This window comes from Caenorhabditis briggsae (assembly GCF_000004555.2).
Source record: "Caenorhabditis briggsae complete genome, chrI, whole genome shotgun sequence".
Classification (NCBI taxonomy): domain Eukaryota; kingdom Metazoa; phylum Nematoda; class Chromadorea; order Rhabditida; family Rhabditidae; genus Caenorhabditis; species Caenorhabditis briggsae.
The window spans coordinates 14,296,424-14,314,275 of record NC_013489.2 but is presented as its reverse complement, the minus strand read 5'-3'; the positions used below and the strand labels follow the sequence as shown (position 1 = coordinate 14,314,275).

The window sequence follows — 17,852 nt, the reverse complement described above, 5'->3', positions numbered from 1 at the left end:
AGATGACGTTGCCTTCTTTTTTGCGAAAAAACGCGAAATTTTTTTTTACTGAGGCTTAGCAAGTTTTGTAGTTTGTAGTCGCTTAGCCACAGTGAAACTGGGGCCTATGATGTTTTGTAGTTTGAAGCGTTGAAAGACAGATATTTTGTACCAAAAACCGACAAAAATGGTTGAGAATTAGACGAGATACGGCAGTTTTAAGTTTTACTGAGGCTTAGCAAATCTTGTAGTTTGTAGTGTAAGCCTCAGTAAAATATTAAAATCACCGTAACTCGGCTAGTTTTGAACCGATTTTGCTAGTTTTTGTCTAGAAATGACTCAACCCCTATCTAATTTTTATTTAATTTGAATTTTTCGAAGAAACTACAAACTACAAAAATTGCTAAACCTCGGGGAAATTGATTTCATTCGAAATTGGCTTAATTTCTTCCTTTTAAATCCCTAGAAAATCCAAAAATCTTTTTTATTCACCCTTTTCCAGCATTAGGGACATAAGAATATGAATAATCCCTTCTTTAAATCAGATTTTCCTCTTTTTTTCTCTTTTTTTTTTATTTTTCAGATGTTTTTCCACCTGTCCCTCTCCACGGAAAATTCCTGAGAAAAATTGAGGCGTTTCGAGCCGAAAAACCAAAAAATACGTTCAAAATGAGCCGAGTTACGGAGATTTTAAGTTTTACTGAGGCTAAGGGGGTTTGTAGTTTGTAGTCGCTAAGCCTCAGTAAAAACTATGGTAGTCGTAACTTGGCTAGTTTTCCACTGTTTTCCATAATTTTTGGACCAAAATTCGTGTTTTTTTCTAGGTTTAGAAAATGCTGTAGTTTATAGTTTCTGCGAAACAATTCAAATTTAGAAAATCTGAGACATTTTTGTACTAAAAAACTAAAAAAATAGGCCCAAAATGAGCCGAGTTACAGCGAATTATAGTTTTACTGAGGCTTAGCGAAGTTTTGTAGTTTGTAGTCACTAATCCTCAGTAAAACTTGAAATCGTCGTATCTTGGCACATTTTCAACCATTTTCGATGATTCTTGGCTCGAAAACTTTTTCCTGTTTAGTTACAAATTCATAGACTACAAACTACAAAAATCTCCCAAATTGTTTTCACATGTTTTTTCAGGATTTCTGACAGATGAAATGTTTTCAAAATTTTTTTCTGAGGCTCAGGACTAATTGTCGTTTGTAGTCGACAAAATTTGAGCCATTTCTAGGCAAAAGCGGGCAAAAACCGTTGGAAATTGGCCGAGTTACGGCGATTTTAAGTTTTACTGAGGCTAAAAGAATTTGTAGTTTGTAGTCTCTTAGCCTCAGTAAAATCTTCAAATATTCGTAACTCGGCCAGTTTTCAACTTTTTTCGATGGTTTTTGGCTCAAAATGTTTCAATTTTTAATTGAAAATTGTCGAAACTACAAACTACGAAATTTGTTTTTAATGTTTTTCACCTGTTTTTCAGAATTTCAAACTCTATTTTTTGCCACGTCATCTCTCACACTTTTTCAGTCAAATTTAGCCTTTTTTTCTGGAATTATATCGCCGTTTCAGAAGTTCAAAAATCAAAATTTCCAGAATTTTCTTTCTTAAAATCCGAATTTCGGTCATTTCTCTCTAATTTTTAACCTTTTTTCTGGAATTTGCTCTCAAAGATTCAAATTTCAGTCATTTTTCTCCCTTTTTTGATAATTTTTCTGGAATTTTCCTCTTTAAAAATCCCATTTTGGGTCATTTTTCGCCAGTTTTATTGCTCTCTTCTCCAATTTTACCGATATTTTCCCACTTTTATGGCGCAAAATTCAAAAAGTACTTTCAGCTCTCAAAAACACACAAAATGGCATCAGCGTCGGGTGGAGATGTGCCAGCGGGTCGTGAGAAGGATAGCAAGTACCGGGCATTCGCAAAAGCCGTCGATCAGGCACTGAAAACGTTCGAAACGCCGAATGAGTGGGCGGATTTGATTTCGGCACTGGGAAAATTGGCTAAAGTGCGTTTTTCCTCGATTTTTTTTCTGTTTAAAAAACCAAAAATTGGGGTTTTCTAGCCGAAAAATGGCTGTTTATGGGCGAAAATCTCAAAAACCCTGAAAGTTTCGTTTTTCTGGCTGAAAACAAGCATTTTTTTAGTGCAAAACTCGGTTTTTTGGGTAAAAAATCTTTCAAAATTGCCGAAAATTCCAATTTTCAAGCTAAAAAACCCATTTTCCAGGTATTCCAATCGAATGCAAAATATTGTGCGATTCCGAATCGGGTCACCGTCGCCAAACGTCTATCACAATGTCTACATCCGGCACTTCCCATGGGTAAGGGTTTTCACCGAAAAAATCACGAATTTTGGTCCAAAAGTCATGAAAAACGGACGAAAACGAGCCGAGCTACCACGATCTAAAGATTTCACTGAGGCTTAGCGACTACAAACTACAAGAATTTCATAAGCCTCAGTAAAAATTAAAATCGCCCTAATTCGGCTCAATTTTAGTCGTTTTAGTGGTTTTTAGATCAAAATTTCTAGAATTTTCCTGTCGACTACAAACTACAATATAAGAATTTCGAATATCCAGAAAAAATTTGCTGAAATTGACTGAAAATTTGATTCTTTCAATAATTTCTGTTTTTTCTCAGTTGAATTTTTTACTGAGACTTAGGAATGTTTTGTAGTTTGTAGCCAACAAAATTTGAATCAATTCTAGACAAAAACGAGCGAAAGCGGTTGAAAACTGGTCAAGTTACGAGGATTTGAAGATTTTACTGAGGCTAAGAGACTACAAACTACAAAACTTTCTAAGACTCAGTAAAAATGAAAATCGCCGTATTTCGGCTCATTTTCACTCGCTTCAGTGGTTTTTAAACATTTCTAGGTCAAAAAATAACGATTTTCAGTGAAAAACTCTAGAAAAATCACGAATTTTAAACCAAAACTCATAGACTACAAACTACAAAATTTCCTAAGCCTCAGTAAAAATGAAAATCGCCATAGAATCGGCTCTATTTCACTCACTTTTTCCCGTTTTTAGCAAAAAATTCCCCAAAATTTCTATAATTTTCGTTTCAGGTGTCCATCTGAAAGCACTGGAAACGTACAAAATCATCTTTGAAATTCTTGGACCATCGAAGCTTCCCGAATGTCTCTATCTGTTCGCCGTTGGCCTATTCCCACTTATGGATCATTGTGGTATTAAAGTAAAATCGGAGCTTTTCGCGATTTTTGAGAATTATTTGGTGCCATTGGGAGCAAACCTGCGACCAGCACTTCCCGGATTCCTTGGCGGTGTTTTGTTGGCGTTGGAGGAGGGAACAGAGTTTTATGAGAGGTATAGAGAAGCTACAAAGACTACAAAATGACTACAAACTACAAAAAATTAAGAAAAAACCATTGAAAACGGTTGAAAACTAGGCAAGTTACGATGATTTTAAGATTTCACTGAGGCTAAGACTACAAACTACAAGATTTACTAAGCCTCAGTAAAAATGAATATCGCCCTAACTCGGCTAGTTTTCAACCGTTTTCAATGATTTTTAGACCAAAATTTATAGAATTTGACTACAAACTACAATTTCAGATCATTCATTCTCCTGGATCGAGTCTGCGAGAAAGTTGGTCCACGAGCATTCTACGCGTGTCTATGGCAAGCCATCCTTGGATCACCACCTGTTAGACTGCCGGCCATGATTTATGTGAATGCAAAGTTTGATAAGCTGAAAAGTCTGGATGATCAGATTCATTTGGTTGGAGATCATGTTAATCATATGGTAAACTTTTTCAGCCAAAAAATCGCGAAAAAATGGTTAAAAACGGTTGAAAATGAGTCGAGATACGGCAATTTTCAGTTTTACTGAGGCTTAGAAAATTTTGTAGTTTGTAGTGGAAGCCTCAGTAAACTCGAAATCCAAACTACAGGAATTCCTAAGCCTCAGTAAAATCTTGATATCGTCGTAACTCGGATCGTTTTCAACCGTTTTCGTTCGTTTTTGTCTAGAAATGAATCTAAATTTGTAGGCTACAAACTACAAACTACAAACTAAAAATGTTCCAGGTCGCCGCCCTCTGTGCAGTTGCCGATGACACTGGCTCCCCACTAGTCCAACGATATCTTCTAGACTTTCTGTGCGCAGCGTTTCCATTGGATTCCACGAATCTAACAGATGAGGATTTTGTCCAGCTGCTCCGTCGATGCCTATTTGTAGTCCTTCGTCGTGATATGTCTCTGAATCGTCGTCTCTACACGTGGCTGATCAATCGAAGCGGCGAGACACGTGGCGTTTCGGGATTAGGTGGACCGGATGATGGTTTGGAGCTCTCGTTCTTCAAGGAGAAAGTGTTAGGACTGGTTCATGGAGCTCTGGAGCAATATTTGGCACTGGATATCATTGAAACTCCATTTGCAAATCCCCAACAATCGATATGGGGTGATCGGAAGGAGGCGGAGCAAGTGCAATTCGCTGAAGTGAGAGTTTGTCGACTCCTACTGTACCTACAGGACCGAGCGGATATAGGAAGAACTATTCTGGAGACTGTGTTCTCGGATTTTTTGAAAAAATCCGCGGAATTTCATCAGGGATCTAATATCAAGCTGATTAAGAAACGACCGGATTCAAAGCCACCCAGAAAGCCTGGAGATCGAGAAGGACTTCATTTAGACTTGAATTCTTTGCATTCCGGGGTCTCTGGGAATTCAGAAGACGTCACTGCTCCAGAAGGAGAGCCATCTATCCAATCTCGGCGAGTCGATGAGCTCTCCAAAACGTTCAATATGCTTCTAAACTCCCTGGAACCTGGTTTCTTATGGAATTTCCTGGGAACATGGTACCAGCGAATCGTCGAGGAGGGGTCAGAAGGCAAAAAATCGATCCACGACTTCTCCCAAGTCGTCTCCATCTGCCTAGAAATGAGCAATGTCGAATCAGACCCCGCCATACGGACACAGCACTTGCCACGTCTTCTGGAGACGATACTGGAGGGGCTGTCGAATAAGTCATTGATATCGGAGTGTGATCAGCAGGATCTTTTAAAGCTTTACACAGTGTGCCAGAAGTTGCTGGAGATTTCAACGGCGCATCCGCAATCGCCGATTGAAGGTGGGAAGTTTTGGCCAATTTGGGTCTAAATTGGACCAAATTTGGCTGAAAACTAACGAAATTTCGGTGGAGCGCATTTGCATTATCTACTAATTTGAAGGCTTGGTTAAAATAGGTCGTTTTTAGCGGAAAACACCTAATTTCGGAGCGCATTTGCATTAACCATTTATTCGGTTTTATTAGGTAATAAGTTGCGAAATTGCAAACGCGCTCTACCGAAAACCTCGAGTTTCAGCTCTAACGAAAAAGCTTCAACGAAAATCTTCTAAAAATGGTCTAACGAAAGTGTGCTCTAACGAAATAACGACTAGAGTTGTTTGTTGGAGCGCACTTGCAACAAAACAACCCAATAATGCAAAAACGTCCTAATCTCTATTTTTCTGAGTTTTTGGGAATTTTTCCTTCCTTTTTTGGTCCCTAATCCTAACCCATTTTTCTTTTTAGTTGACGAAATCGCCGAGGACTCGTTGTCGCTGAGCCAGGAGGTCACCGCTATTGAGCATGGTTCGGTTTTTGGTTTTATTTTTTCATTTTTGAGACATTTGGACAGACAAACAGACAGAGAATCTGAAAAACTCGCTGAGAATCTCGAAAAATCTCTTTTTTCTGGAAAAAATTGGTTTTTGGCATACTTGTGAAGGGCCGGGCCGGGCCGAAACACGAATTTCACCGGCCCGGTCGGCCCGGTCGGCCCGGAAGTTTACCGCGAACTTCAAAATCTTGAGCGAAAAGTTGAATCATTGTTTCGAAAAAAGGTATTCAGTGTTTTTTTTCTTCGAGTTATTTTTCAATACATTCTAAAAATCAATAAATAAAATCAAAAAAAAATGTTTTAAATACGATGCTCCGAAATTCCGCATTCGCGTTGTTTATCGCTTTGACAAAAATGGCGGCTGTTTAAATTCATTTTTCAAAAATTTTGTTTTTTTTCTGCCGGGCCGCCGGGCCGGGCCCTGAAAATTTTCTCTCGGCCCGGCCCGGGGCGGGCCGGGCCGAACCGGGCCGGGCCGAAATTTCACAAGTATGGTTTTTGGGGTTAAAACTGGACAAACAGACAGACAGACAGAACTACAGAAATAGAATAACTAAACATCTGGACAGACAGACAAACAGAAAATCGATATCTCAGGCATCGGGACAAGCTGACTGACAGACAGACACGATTTCCAGCTGAAAATCCAAAAATCCTTTTTTTTTCATCTCTTTTTTTCCATTTTAGCACGAAATTGAGTTTTGTGGGCATGTGGACAGACAGACAGAACTACAGATATAAAACATTGGACATCTGGACAAGCCGACAGACATACAGACACGTTTAACTGGCAATCTAGCTGCAAAATCCCCAAAAAAAATCGCTGGAAATCCCAAAAAAAAATAGATTTTTGGACATCCGGACAGACAGACAAACACGTTAAGATGAAAACTCTAGCTGAAAATCCCAAAAATCCCCAATCCTTGCAGAACGAAGTCAAACGGACGCCTGCCTAACCCAATGTGTCTCCGCCCTCTCCACAATTTTCGAAATCTACACCACTCGCCGTGATCCCTCTCTGATTCCCCTCATCGACGCCTCCACAGCACTCCTCAACGCCTTCTTAGAAGTCCCCATCTACTATCTGGGCTTCGACGTCGTTGATAATCCAGAAGACGTACCTTCAGAAGTTCAACAATGGCTTAAGAACATGCTAAAAGTGATTGATGGTCCCGGATGGTTGAAGGAAATGCGGAATGGTCATTGCTCAGATGTCTCGGCGAGAGCATCCCTTCTAGAACTCCTCTGCAAGATCTACGTCAAGTCTGTGTCCGTCCTACAGCAACACGAAGAGGCCGCCCATCGTCCACAAGATGATTTCTACGATGAAATGACTCATGTGCTCCTAAAACCGCTTCTCGGCCGTCGTGACATCCAGTTTATCGAACAAGGAAAGGTGTTTGGGACTTGCGGAGAAGCCGTGTGGCTTGGCATCGCTTCTAGAAAATTCTGTTGTGAGCAACAACGCCTAGCACGTCTTCTAGTCGAGCTACACTCTAGAAGACCTCAAGAAGCATCCAGTGACGTGGAATCCATTGTAGTGCAAGCTCTAACCTCTACAGATGATCTAGTATGCACAAAAGCTGCCAGGACGTTCCACAGAGTCTGGGTGCTCACTAGAAACCTAGAAGAGGCTGGTGGAATCTACAGAAAGCCTTTCAATCGAGCTGTTATGATTCTTCTGGGAGTTTTGGCAGATGAGAGTGTCTCTAAAACGAGAACAGAGCTCAAAGCTGCAGCTTCTGCATGGTTTCAAGACTGCTCTAAGCATCAGGATCTCCCCAAAATCGTTCAAATGCTCTCCACGATGCTTATGAATCCTGTGACAGCTAGGATTTCGATTCAGTACATCCGACAAGACTCCAAGTTAACCAACGAGGATTGTTCAGCGATTCCAAGCGACGTCGCTGCTGTGACTCTGATGACTATCGATGGAAAACAGAGGCTATACCATGTAACGGGTTCTGGCGCGGATTCGGATGCTTCCTATCTCACAGAAGTCAGAAATCGATTGCTCAGGGCTTCGGCGGGCGAGGAGACTTCTGAAGCCCTCCAAGCGCACATCATCCCATCTACAGAAGTCCTTCCCGCGTTTGACGACGACACTGATTCCCTAGACACCCTCTCCATGGGAAATGAGAGTCCTGAAGACGTGGTAAAGGATATTCTAGCGATTCTAGTGGACGAAGTTTGTCAGGAGTATGAGGAACGAGAACGACTACATGATCTGTTGAATCTGAGCAATCTAGAGGCATCGGGAGCCAGATTCAACTTGAATGAGCATGAGGAGCAAGAGGAGAGCCCTGAAGATCGACCGGCTCCTATCGCAGCCGTCCAGCGAGTCAAAAAAGGCCATAGACGACAAGATTCGCTTCAGGAATCAATATTTAACATGACAGAAAAGGATTTGTGTGCTTTTGACACCTCGGAAATCTTCCGACCATCTACGGAATCCCTCAGAGGCACCGCCACGACGTCATCCACCCGGGAAACCATCCTCCCGACTGGTACAGTAGTAGGTACAGTATCCTCAGCCAGTTCTACCGGTGGATCAACCTCTGGATCCTCACTTTTCGAAGAGATGCACACCCACATGCTCCTTTATGGAGAATCTGGAAAAGTTGTGGACTTGGCTAGAGCAGAAACGGCCTTCAGAATCCTTACGGCACTTTTGGCGCCACGTGGAGCCACGGGGAATCGAATGTTGCTCAATTGTTTGGTGTCTTCTGGGACGACGACGTCTTCGGGAACGTCTTCTGAAGGTGGTTCGGCTGAGCAATCGCTGGTTGAGCTCATGCAACGACACGTTCGCGCGATACTTGGACAGCATTTCTGGTCGGCACCGGCGTCGGATGAGGAGAAACACAAGCATTTTACGCTGTTGGAATTGTTGATTACGGTAGGTTTTTGTAGTTTGTAGTCTAGGAGAGGCTCTGGAAAAATTGGAATTTTTTGAGCTAAAAACGTGTAAAATTGAGCCGAGTTAGAACGATTTCGATTTTTACTGAGGCTTAGGAAATTTTGTAGTTTTTAGTCTCTGAGGAATTTTTGAATAATGATTTCAAAATGCATGTAAAATGATGGATTTTTGACGATTTTGAATTTTTACTGAGGCTTACGAAATTTCGTATTTTGTAGTCTAGGAAATTTGAGTCATTCCTAGACAAAAACGAGCGAAAACGGTTGAAAATTGACTGAGAAACGCGAAGGTTCCTATTTTACTGAGGCTTAGGAATTTTTGTAGTTTGTAGTCTCTAAGCCTCAGCAAAAGACAATAAAATTAACTGATCTTTGAAGATTTCCTGAGGCTTAAGAATGCTTTGTAGTTTGTAGGCTCTGAGCCTCAGTAAAAGTGATGCTATGTTTACTGAGGCTAAGCGACTACAAACTACAAAATTTGCTAAGCCTCAGTAAAAATTCAAAAAATTGTTTTTCGTGATTTTTTGATTAGAATTTCTGACATTTTTAGCCTAAAGTTGTACACTAGAGACTACAAACTACAAAATATAGGAAAATCAAAAAAGTGTAGTTTGTAGTCTCTTAGCCTCAGTAAACGTTTTCGCATTGTGTTTAGGCTCATTTTCAACCGTTTTCAGTGAAAAATACAGAAAAAAAATACAGAAAAAGTGTAGTTTGTAGTCTCTCCAATTTGCAGATCTCTCTCCACTTCCTCCGTTCCTACTTCCTCAACTCTCCAATCTCCCCCGTCACCGAAGCCGACTTGGCTTCCCTCTGGAAGTGTAAAATTTCGGCACTGGAATTCCTATGTGAACTATTTCGAGAGCTATCAGCAATGCTCAATGAGCACGAATCCAAACAATTCGTTCAGTTCGTTCAGACCATTCTGAATCGATCGAAGCTCCAGAAGTGTCTTTTACACCTGTTGTTGACTGCGGTAGATCATAATCCAATGGAGAATGGGAAGCTGGGCGGTCCCTTATCAGTATCAATCAGTAAATTCAACGAAGGACTTGTTGGAGAATCCAGAAGACTGTTACCTCTTCTAGCTGCTTATCACAGGAGTCTTCTGACGTTCACATCGCATGCGATACGCTTGGAATGTGATATCAAACGAGGATTCTCGACATTCTCCGATGCCCAATCGACACATCGATATTCGATCATCCAGTCTGTTATCAATCAATCATTCAACAATCGGACGTCTTCTCGGGATGGACATGCGTCGACTGTGGAGCTCCGAGCGTTCCTATTGATATTGCTGAATGCGTTGAAGAAGCAACCACACCGGCATGAGATGTGGCTGCAGTTTGTTGTGCAGATTCTGCCGTGGGTTGAGAGGTAAGGACCCCTTACCGTAAGGAATTTGTAGTTTGTAGTCTAGAAAAGGCACTTATGTCCAAAAATGCATAAAAACGGTCGAAAACTACCTGATTTTCGTGAATTTTCGACAATTTTAAATATTTACTGAGGTTTAGAAAATTTTGTAGTTTGTAGTCTAGCCAGGAAAATTGGATTTTCTTGAGCTAAAAACAAGCTAAAACAGATGGCTTTAAACCGAGCTACAAGCTTTACTGAGGCTTAGAGAGGATTGTAGTTTGTAGTCTAGAAGAGGCTCTAGTAGAAACTCTAGAAAGTTTCGTTTTTTTTAACTGAAAAAGAATTACAAGCTTTACTGAGGCTTAGGATGCTTTTTGTAGTTTGTAGTCTAGATGACATGATGGCCTAACTTTTGCAGTTTGAGTTTTCTAAGCCATCATGCTAAAATGACCCAGAATTAACCTAATAACAACCAGGTGTGATTTCTAGGCAATTTCAGCATGGTTGCCTAGAAAACTCAACTTGCAAAAGTTAGGCCATCATTTCGAATCTCCAGAAAAATCATGAAAAACTGATTTAAATGAGCCGAGTTATAGCGATTGGAAGGTTTCACTGAGGCTTAGAGAGCTTTTGTAGTTTGTAGTCCCTTAGCCCCAGTAATACTTAAAATCGCCGTATCTAGCCTCATTTTAAACTGTTTTTGATGGTTTTTGGCACAAAAAATCGCTACAAACTACAAAAATCCATCCAAAATCGAACATTTCAGATCCCTCGCCACGATCGTCTGCCGCGTCGTCGAACAACTATGCAAGAATATGGAGAACGCGATGAGTGTGGCCTATGAGAATCCGCCGACGTCCGACGTCGTCGTAGATTCTCCAGGAGAGACGAGAGACGAACCAGACAGCTATCCGGCCAACTATCTAGCAATGACACTGGAATCGCTAACGACGCTGGTGCATTTCTGTGTGATAGACAGTGCTCCAACCACCACGACGACTTCTGGAGGAGTCATGACATCATCTGGAGCTGCTCAGATCAACGATGGCACCACTCCCTCGTCTACTTCAATGGTTGGCCATGCGATGTCCGTGATTCCGGGCTCCAAAGTGGCCACAGAGCTCTTCTCACAGCTGGGAAAGGTGTTCTCGATGAGTGGAGATTCTGGAGGAGTCCTCAGCTCGAAGATGGAGAGTTCTAGACAGCATGGGAATGGATGGAGGCAGGCGCAATCGGATATGCTGACTTCCCTACCGCATAGTCTGGCTACAGTATGCAATGTGTGGACGGTTGTCAGAAGAGCACAGAATCCCTTGGTACCTATTGGAACCAACAATCAGCTCCGACGACTTGTCCTTCATCTCCTCTCCCCAATTGCTCAGCACCACAAACACGCTTTCCTCACTTCCCTAGCGTTGGTTTGGCTAACAAGAAGCACTGCAAAGCCTACAGTAACCCTGAGGAAACAGGATCCGGATAGAGCGACATTTGAGTACTCTAGCGCCCAACTGGACATTACAAACTTGCTCCTTTCTCTTCAAGTCATCCCATTTGAGGATTTGATCTCTTCAGTGAACTCTACACTCCGGGAAGCGTCTTTCAAGGCCAATAAAGTTGGAATTACTACGATTGATAAGACGAATTTCCCCACTGAAGAGCCCCTGTTGGAGCTGGTGCATTCTTGTGTGTCGGCAGTGCTTCAGACGCAGCTCCGATTGTGTTGGAGTTCATTGCTCTCGTTGTTCTCAGAAGCGCCGTTATCAGCACTATCAGCCAGAGCGGTTTTCCTGCTTTTTGTGTGAGTTTTTAGTCCAAAAATGGATGAAAACGAGCGAAAACTACACGAGATACATATTTTGCTAGTTGTCTCAGAAAATCCTTCATTTTGGACGACATTAAGTTTTTACTGAGGCTTAGGAATGTTTTGTAGTTTGTAGTCCACGATATTTGAGTAAGTTCTGTTCAAAAATGACTGGAAATGGTTGAAAATTGACTGAGATATAGGAACTTCCAGTTTCCGCTAGTTTACCCATAGAAAACGCTCGATTTTCAGCGACTTAAGTTTTTACTGAGGCTAAGGAAGTTTTTGTAGTTTGTAGTTCACGAAAATTTGAGTCATGTATGCCCAAAAATGAATGAAAACGGTTGTAAATCAGCTGAGAAACGCGAAGATTTCGATTTTACTGAGGCTTATGCTTTTTTGTAGTTTGTAGTCTGGCTTGATTTTTAACGATTTTACATGTTTACTGAGGCTTAGGAAGTGGTTTGTAGTTTGTAGCCTACGAAATTTCAGTCATTTCTGTCCAAAAATGACTGAAAACGGTTGAAAATTAGCTCAAATACGAAGATTTTAAAATTTTACTGAGGCTTAGGAATGTTTTGTAGTTTGTAGTCGCTAAGCCTCAGTAAAAACACCCGCCGATTTTCGTGAACTCCCGACGATCAAAAGGTTTACTGAGGCTTAAAAAATTGTTGTAGTTTGTATCCTCTTAGCCTCACTAACAGTGAAACTAGGTTTACTGAGGATAAGCGACTACAAACTACAAAATTTCCTAAGCCTCAGTAAAAAAACTTGAGAAGCTTCTAATTTCGTTTTTTTCGTTTTTCAATCGTTTTTCGTGATTTTTAGGTCAATTTTTCTGAAAATGTTTTCTCTTAAAATTGTATACTACAAACTATAAACTACAAAAACTGAAAATCAGAAATTTTCAATTTGTTGCGAAATTTGAAAATTTTTGAAAATGTCAATTTTCCGAAAATTTCAAATTTTTAACAAATTATAAGCTCTGAAATTTTTAGCTTAAAATTGTTCACCGGAGAGACTACAAACTACAAAAAATAAGAAAATCAGCGAAGTTCCACTTTTTCCAGAATCCTCAGCGACTTTGTAAAATGCGTGGGCGGAGCCTATATCGTCGAGGACAAGGCCATGTATCGAAACGTGCAAGAAGTGTGCTCCCGTCTCGCCGAAGCCGTCAACGCCATCGTCGGCTGGCAACTGGAGACAACCACGTGGCTCAAAAGAACACTAGTCGTGAAACAAGACCACGGCACGTCTTCAATCAATTCAAACAGCATCAGATCAGTGGAACAGAGTCCGATAATCGAAATGCAGAGCTCCATATCGAATTTATCATCAGAAGCGTCACAGAGCACCAGAAATTCCACGTTGAGCTTGATAAATAAGCCTGGAGGATCGATAACCAGTGGATCTACTAGTACAACCACAGAGAAGGCTGAGAAAAAGAGCTCATCGAACCTCAGAGCATCAATTAAGGATACTAATAACAATCGGAGGGACCCAGCACACAGTACTCAAGCTCTTTTCCTTTTGGCTGAGAGGCTCACGGATCTTCTGGATTCTGTGTCGAAATCTGATGAGAAGGATAAGGTACTACCCACTCTTCAAGCAGTTTGGGCGAACGTAGTACCGTATCTGAAGGCTAAAAATGCGAGAAACGCGAGATTCTTCTTGGCCAGCTCCCAATTGTTGGCTTCTATGTCATCGTACTCGTACATGCGACCGGTGTGGAAGAAGACGACGTTGGATTTGTTGCTGGACTCGGGATTCTTCAAAATGGATCACGCGGCGTTGAAGCAGTGGTTGGTGGTGACGGATCATCTGATGACGCATGATAGGACGAGTTTTAAGGTGTTTTTTTGAAAAAAAAAACCAAAATTTGACAATTTGTGGGGAAAAATGACTGAAATTTGATGATTTTAAACTCAAAAAATCAGGAAAATCGCTTTCAAATCCTATTTTTTGGAGAAAAAATCATGAAAATCGCTTTTACTGAGGCTTAGCAACTTTTATAGTGTGTAATCGACACAAAATTTGAGTAATTTCTGTCCCAGTATGACTGAAAATCAGACAAAAATAAGCAGAGATACAGTTTTTGCTAGTTTTCCCTAAAGAAAATGTTTGATTTTTAACGATTTTTGGTTTTTACTGAGGCTTCACAACTCTTGTAGTTTGTAGCCTCTCAGCCCCAGGAAAATGTTTGCCACAATTTACTGAGGCTAAGGGACTATAAACTACAGCTAATGAAATATGATATTACGAGTTTGAAGGTAAAAATTTGACAACTTTTGGAGAAAAAATCATGAAAATGGGACTTTGAAGCTTTTACTGAGGCTTAGCAACTTTTGTAGTTTGTAGTCCACAAGTTTTGAGTCATTTCTAAACAAAAACGATCGAAAACGGTTGAAAATTGGTTGAGAAACGCGAAGCTTTCAATTTTACTGAGGCTTAGGAATGTGTTGTAGTTTGTAGTCTCTTAGCCTCAGTTAAAACATCGAAGCGCTCCTCAGGTTTACTGAGGCTTAAGATTGTTTTGTAGTTTGTGGCCTCCAAACCTCAGTAAGAAACATCAACGCGCTCCTTCGTTTTACTGAGGCTAAGCGGCTACAAACTACAAAATTTCCTAAGCCTCAGTAATTTTTTTTTGGCATTTCGAGAGTCAAACTTGATTTTTTCTTTGATTTTTTGCAAAATTTCAAGACCTTTTTAGGTTTTTCAGCTATTTTTGAAGATTCGTTCTAGTTTTTTCCCTAATTTTTTCGTCTGAAATTCGATGGAATTCTGAAAGGATTACTGTAGATTACTGTAGAAATCTAATTTTCTTGTGTAGTTTGTAGTTTTGAATTTTGCATACACATCCACGTCAAAATGCAGAAAAAAATTGCAAGAAAAACTACAAAATACAAGGTTTTCTACAGTAATCTTCCTGTCGAGAAGTCAAATTTGAGACAAAAATATTCGGAAAAATCGAAAAAGAATCTTCAAAAATAGCTGAAAAGCATAAAAAGGTCTAATAATTTTGCAAAAAATCGAGGAAAAAATCAATTTTGACTCTAGAAATTTCAAAAAAAAATTTACTGAGGCTTAGCAAATTTTGTAGTTTGTAGTCGCTTAGCCTCAGTAAAACGAAGAAGCATTTGGACTCTCGAAAAAAATCCAAAAAATTGGCACTTTCTGAGCTGAAAAAAGACCCAACGGACATCTGGAAATACAGACAAACAGTTTCTAAAGTCTCAAAAAAAATCAAATTCCCGCCGAAAATTTTCCAATTTTTCCTTATTTTCAGGACCTCCTCAAGAGCATATCCTACTCTCCCAACGCCTCCTTCTCCATCATGACATCCAAGGAGCAGGAATACGAGGCGAGAGCTCAGGCGCTCAAACGACTGACGTTTGTTGTGTTCGGAAGTCAGCTGGATCAGTACAACGGACAGATGAACGATATTCAGGGTGAGAAATCTGAATTTTTGAGCCGAAAATCATTGAAAACGGTTGAAAATAAGCCGAAATCGAGACTTTTTAGGCGAATAAGCACGAAAAATTGCTCAAAAAGAGCCAAAAATCACGAAAAACGGGTGAAAATGAGCCGAAATACGGCGATTTGAAGTTTTACTGAGGCTTAGAGACTACAAACTACATAATTTCATACGCCTCAGTAAAATTTGAATCTTCGCGCTTCTCAGCCAATTTTCAACCGTTTTCGCTCGTTTTCGTCTAGAAATGACTCAAATTTTGTGTTGGCTACAAACTACAAACATTTCTAAGCCTCAGTAAAAATCATACTTGCAACGGGCCGGGTCGGGCCGAAGCGACAATTTCCCCGGCCCGCCGTTTTTAGTAAAAAAATTTCCAATGAAAAATTGGGACATTTTTTTGAATTAAAAAAGATAATAAGTTACTTATTTTTTCAAAGTTTTCAAAGTGGAAAGTAGTCAAAAAATATAAAGTTTTCGATTAAATTTTTGAAAAAATTATCAAATTTTCGAAAAAATTCAAAAAAAATCAGCTGCTGTACAAACAGCGGGCCGGGCACTTCATCGGCCCGGCCCGCCAAAATTCTCGACGGGCCGGCCCGGAATTTTGCAAGTATGGTAAAAATTCGTTTGTCAAAAAAACGAATTTTGAGTTTTACTGAGGCTTATGAATTTTTGTAGTTTGTAGTCGCTATGCCTTGAGCTCTGATAAGACCAAAATACCGTAAAAAATGGTTGAAAATGAACCAAAAATGACCGAAAAACGGTGTGGGAACTTTTACTGAGGCTTAGAGACTATAAACTACGGAATTTCATAAGCCTCAGTAAAAATTGAAAATCTTCGTATTTCAGCGAATTTTCAACCGTTTTCGCCCGTTTTTGTCTAGAAATGACTCAAATTTTGTGTTGACTACAAACTACAAACTATACATTTGGGGAAATTTTTGCGGGAACTTGGATTTTAAAGACAATTTTCAGAATTTTTAGAAAAAAACCATTCTTTTTCAAAAATTTCGAAAATTTTTCAACAAAAAATTCTGTCAAAATCTGTTTGTCCGCATTTCCAGATGTCCGTTGTATCCATTTTCAGCTCAGAAAATGACAATTTTTGAGCCAAAAATTAGGAAAAAGCGGTTGAAAATGAGCCAAAAATGTCCGAGAAACGATGTGGAAACGTTTACTGAGGCTTAGAAACTATAAACTACGAAATTTCATAAGCCTCAGTAGAACGTAAAATCTTCGTTTCTCGGCCAATTTTCAACCGTTTTTGCTCGTTTTTGTCTAGAAATGACTTTTGGGCTACAAACTACAAACTACAAAATTGCAAATTCGCTAGTTTTCCTTGATTTTCAAGAAATTCTGGCTTTAAAAATGCTCCAAAATTTCCAGAACGCCTCTCCGACAACCTCCGTGTCTCCCAATCGCCAGTGATCCGTTCCTCATTCTTCCTGTGCGTCCGTGTCCTTCTCCTCCGACTCCGCCCACACTCTCTAATTGGTGTTTGGCCAATTATGGTGACAGAATTGGTCCACGCGTTGTCCCAACTGGAACAACAGCTTCAAAACAACGGAGAGCAAGAAGGAAGCTCCACGTCAGACCAGTGGATGCAGTTGTACGTGGCTGCGTGCAAACTTCTGGAGACCCTGTGCACCCTACCAGCCGGCTATCTGTCGCATTTCCAAATGTTCCACTGGGCATTCGTCTCGTCTGTCTCCGCGGATAAAACGGAGATTTTTAAGCCGTTCGCTGAGCGAATCAACGATTTACTCGCTAAAAAATATGGGGAATTCGATGCGATGAGCAATCATACGGCGTCGTTGGCTGCTGTGAAGATTCTGACGTCTTTCGAGGAGCTCCGACCGTTCTTCTATACACTTGCCAATTTGAATAAGTCGGTGCCCGAGAGTAATGTGAGTTTTTGAGGCCATTTTTTGGGAATGGGGATGGCGGGAATTTGAATTTTTTGAAAATTCAGAAAATTCCAAATTTTTGAAAATTCGGATTTTCGAAATTTTCCGATTTTGAAAACTTCGGAAACTTTCGGATTTTTGGAATTTCGGAATTTTCCGATTTTAAAAATTTAAAAATTTCGGAATATTCCGATTTTGAACATTTCGGATTTTTGAAATTATCGGATTTTCGAAATTTTCCGTTTTTGAGAATTTCGGAATATTCCGATTTTGAGAAATCCGAAGCTTTCAAGATCAGAAAATCCGAAATTTTTGAAATCGTAGAATTCCGAATTTCTGAAAATCGGAAAATTCCAAGACTCCGAAAATCAGAAATTTTCAAATTTTAAAAAGTTCCGAATTTTTGAAAATCGGAACATTTCAATTTTTGGAAATTTTGGATTTTCGGGAGCTCGGAAACTTGCAAAATCGGAATATTCCGAAATTCTCAAATTTCAGAAAATTCTGAATTACCGAATTTTTCAAAATTGGATTACTTCGAAATTCCGAAATTCCGCGGGAATTTTCGAAAAAAAATCCCAATTCTTCCAGAACACTCCTCTCCGCGACGCCCACGCACTCTCGGGAAGTCTGACCTACAAAAACGCAGTGGCTCGTCTGGAATCAGCTCTCTACGTGGATTTCTCGGAGCATCTGCAATTCTGAAAATATTATCCATTAATTTTGTTTTCTATTTGATTGCTTTAAAAACTGTGTACATTTCCCCCCTTTTCTGCACACCGCCTGTGATAAA

General features: G+C 40.2%; 1 protein-coding gene across 1 annotated transcript; it reads left to right on the top strand.

The window, feature by feature from the left end:
* Positions 1–1,825: 1,825 nt before the first annotated feature.
* Cbr-pad-1 lies at positions 1,826–17,764 on the top strand (the record flags this gene model as incomplete). The annotated part of the gene is made up of 13 exons (XM_002646065.1): positions 1,826–1,978; positions 2,200–2,293; positions 3,043–3,301; positions 3,551–3,740; positions 4,025–5,066; positions 5,511–5,570; positions 6,528–8,497; positions 9,254–9,897; positions 10,643–11,674; positions 12,748–13,528; positions 14,964–15,126; positions 16,539–17,059; positions 17,651–17,764. 13 exons carry the CDS (start codon positions 1,826–1,828, stop codon positions 17,762–17,764), a joined length of 7,023 nt encoding a protein of 2,340 aa, XP_002646111.1.
* Positions 17,765–17,852: the final 88 nt, after the last annotated feature.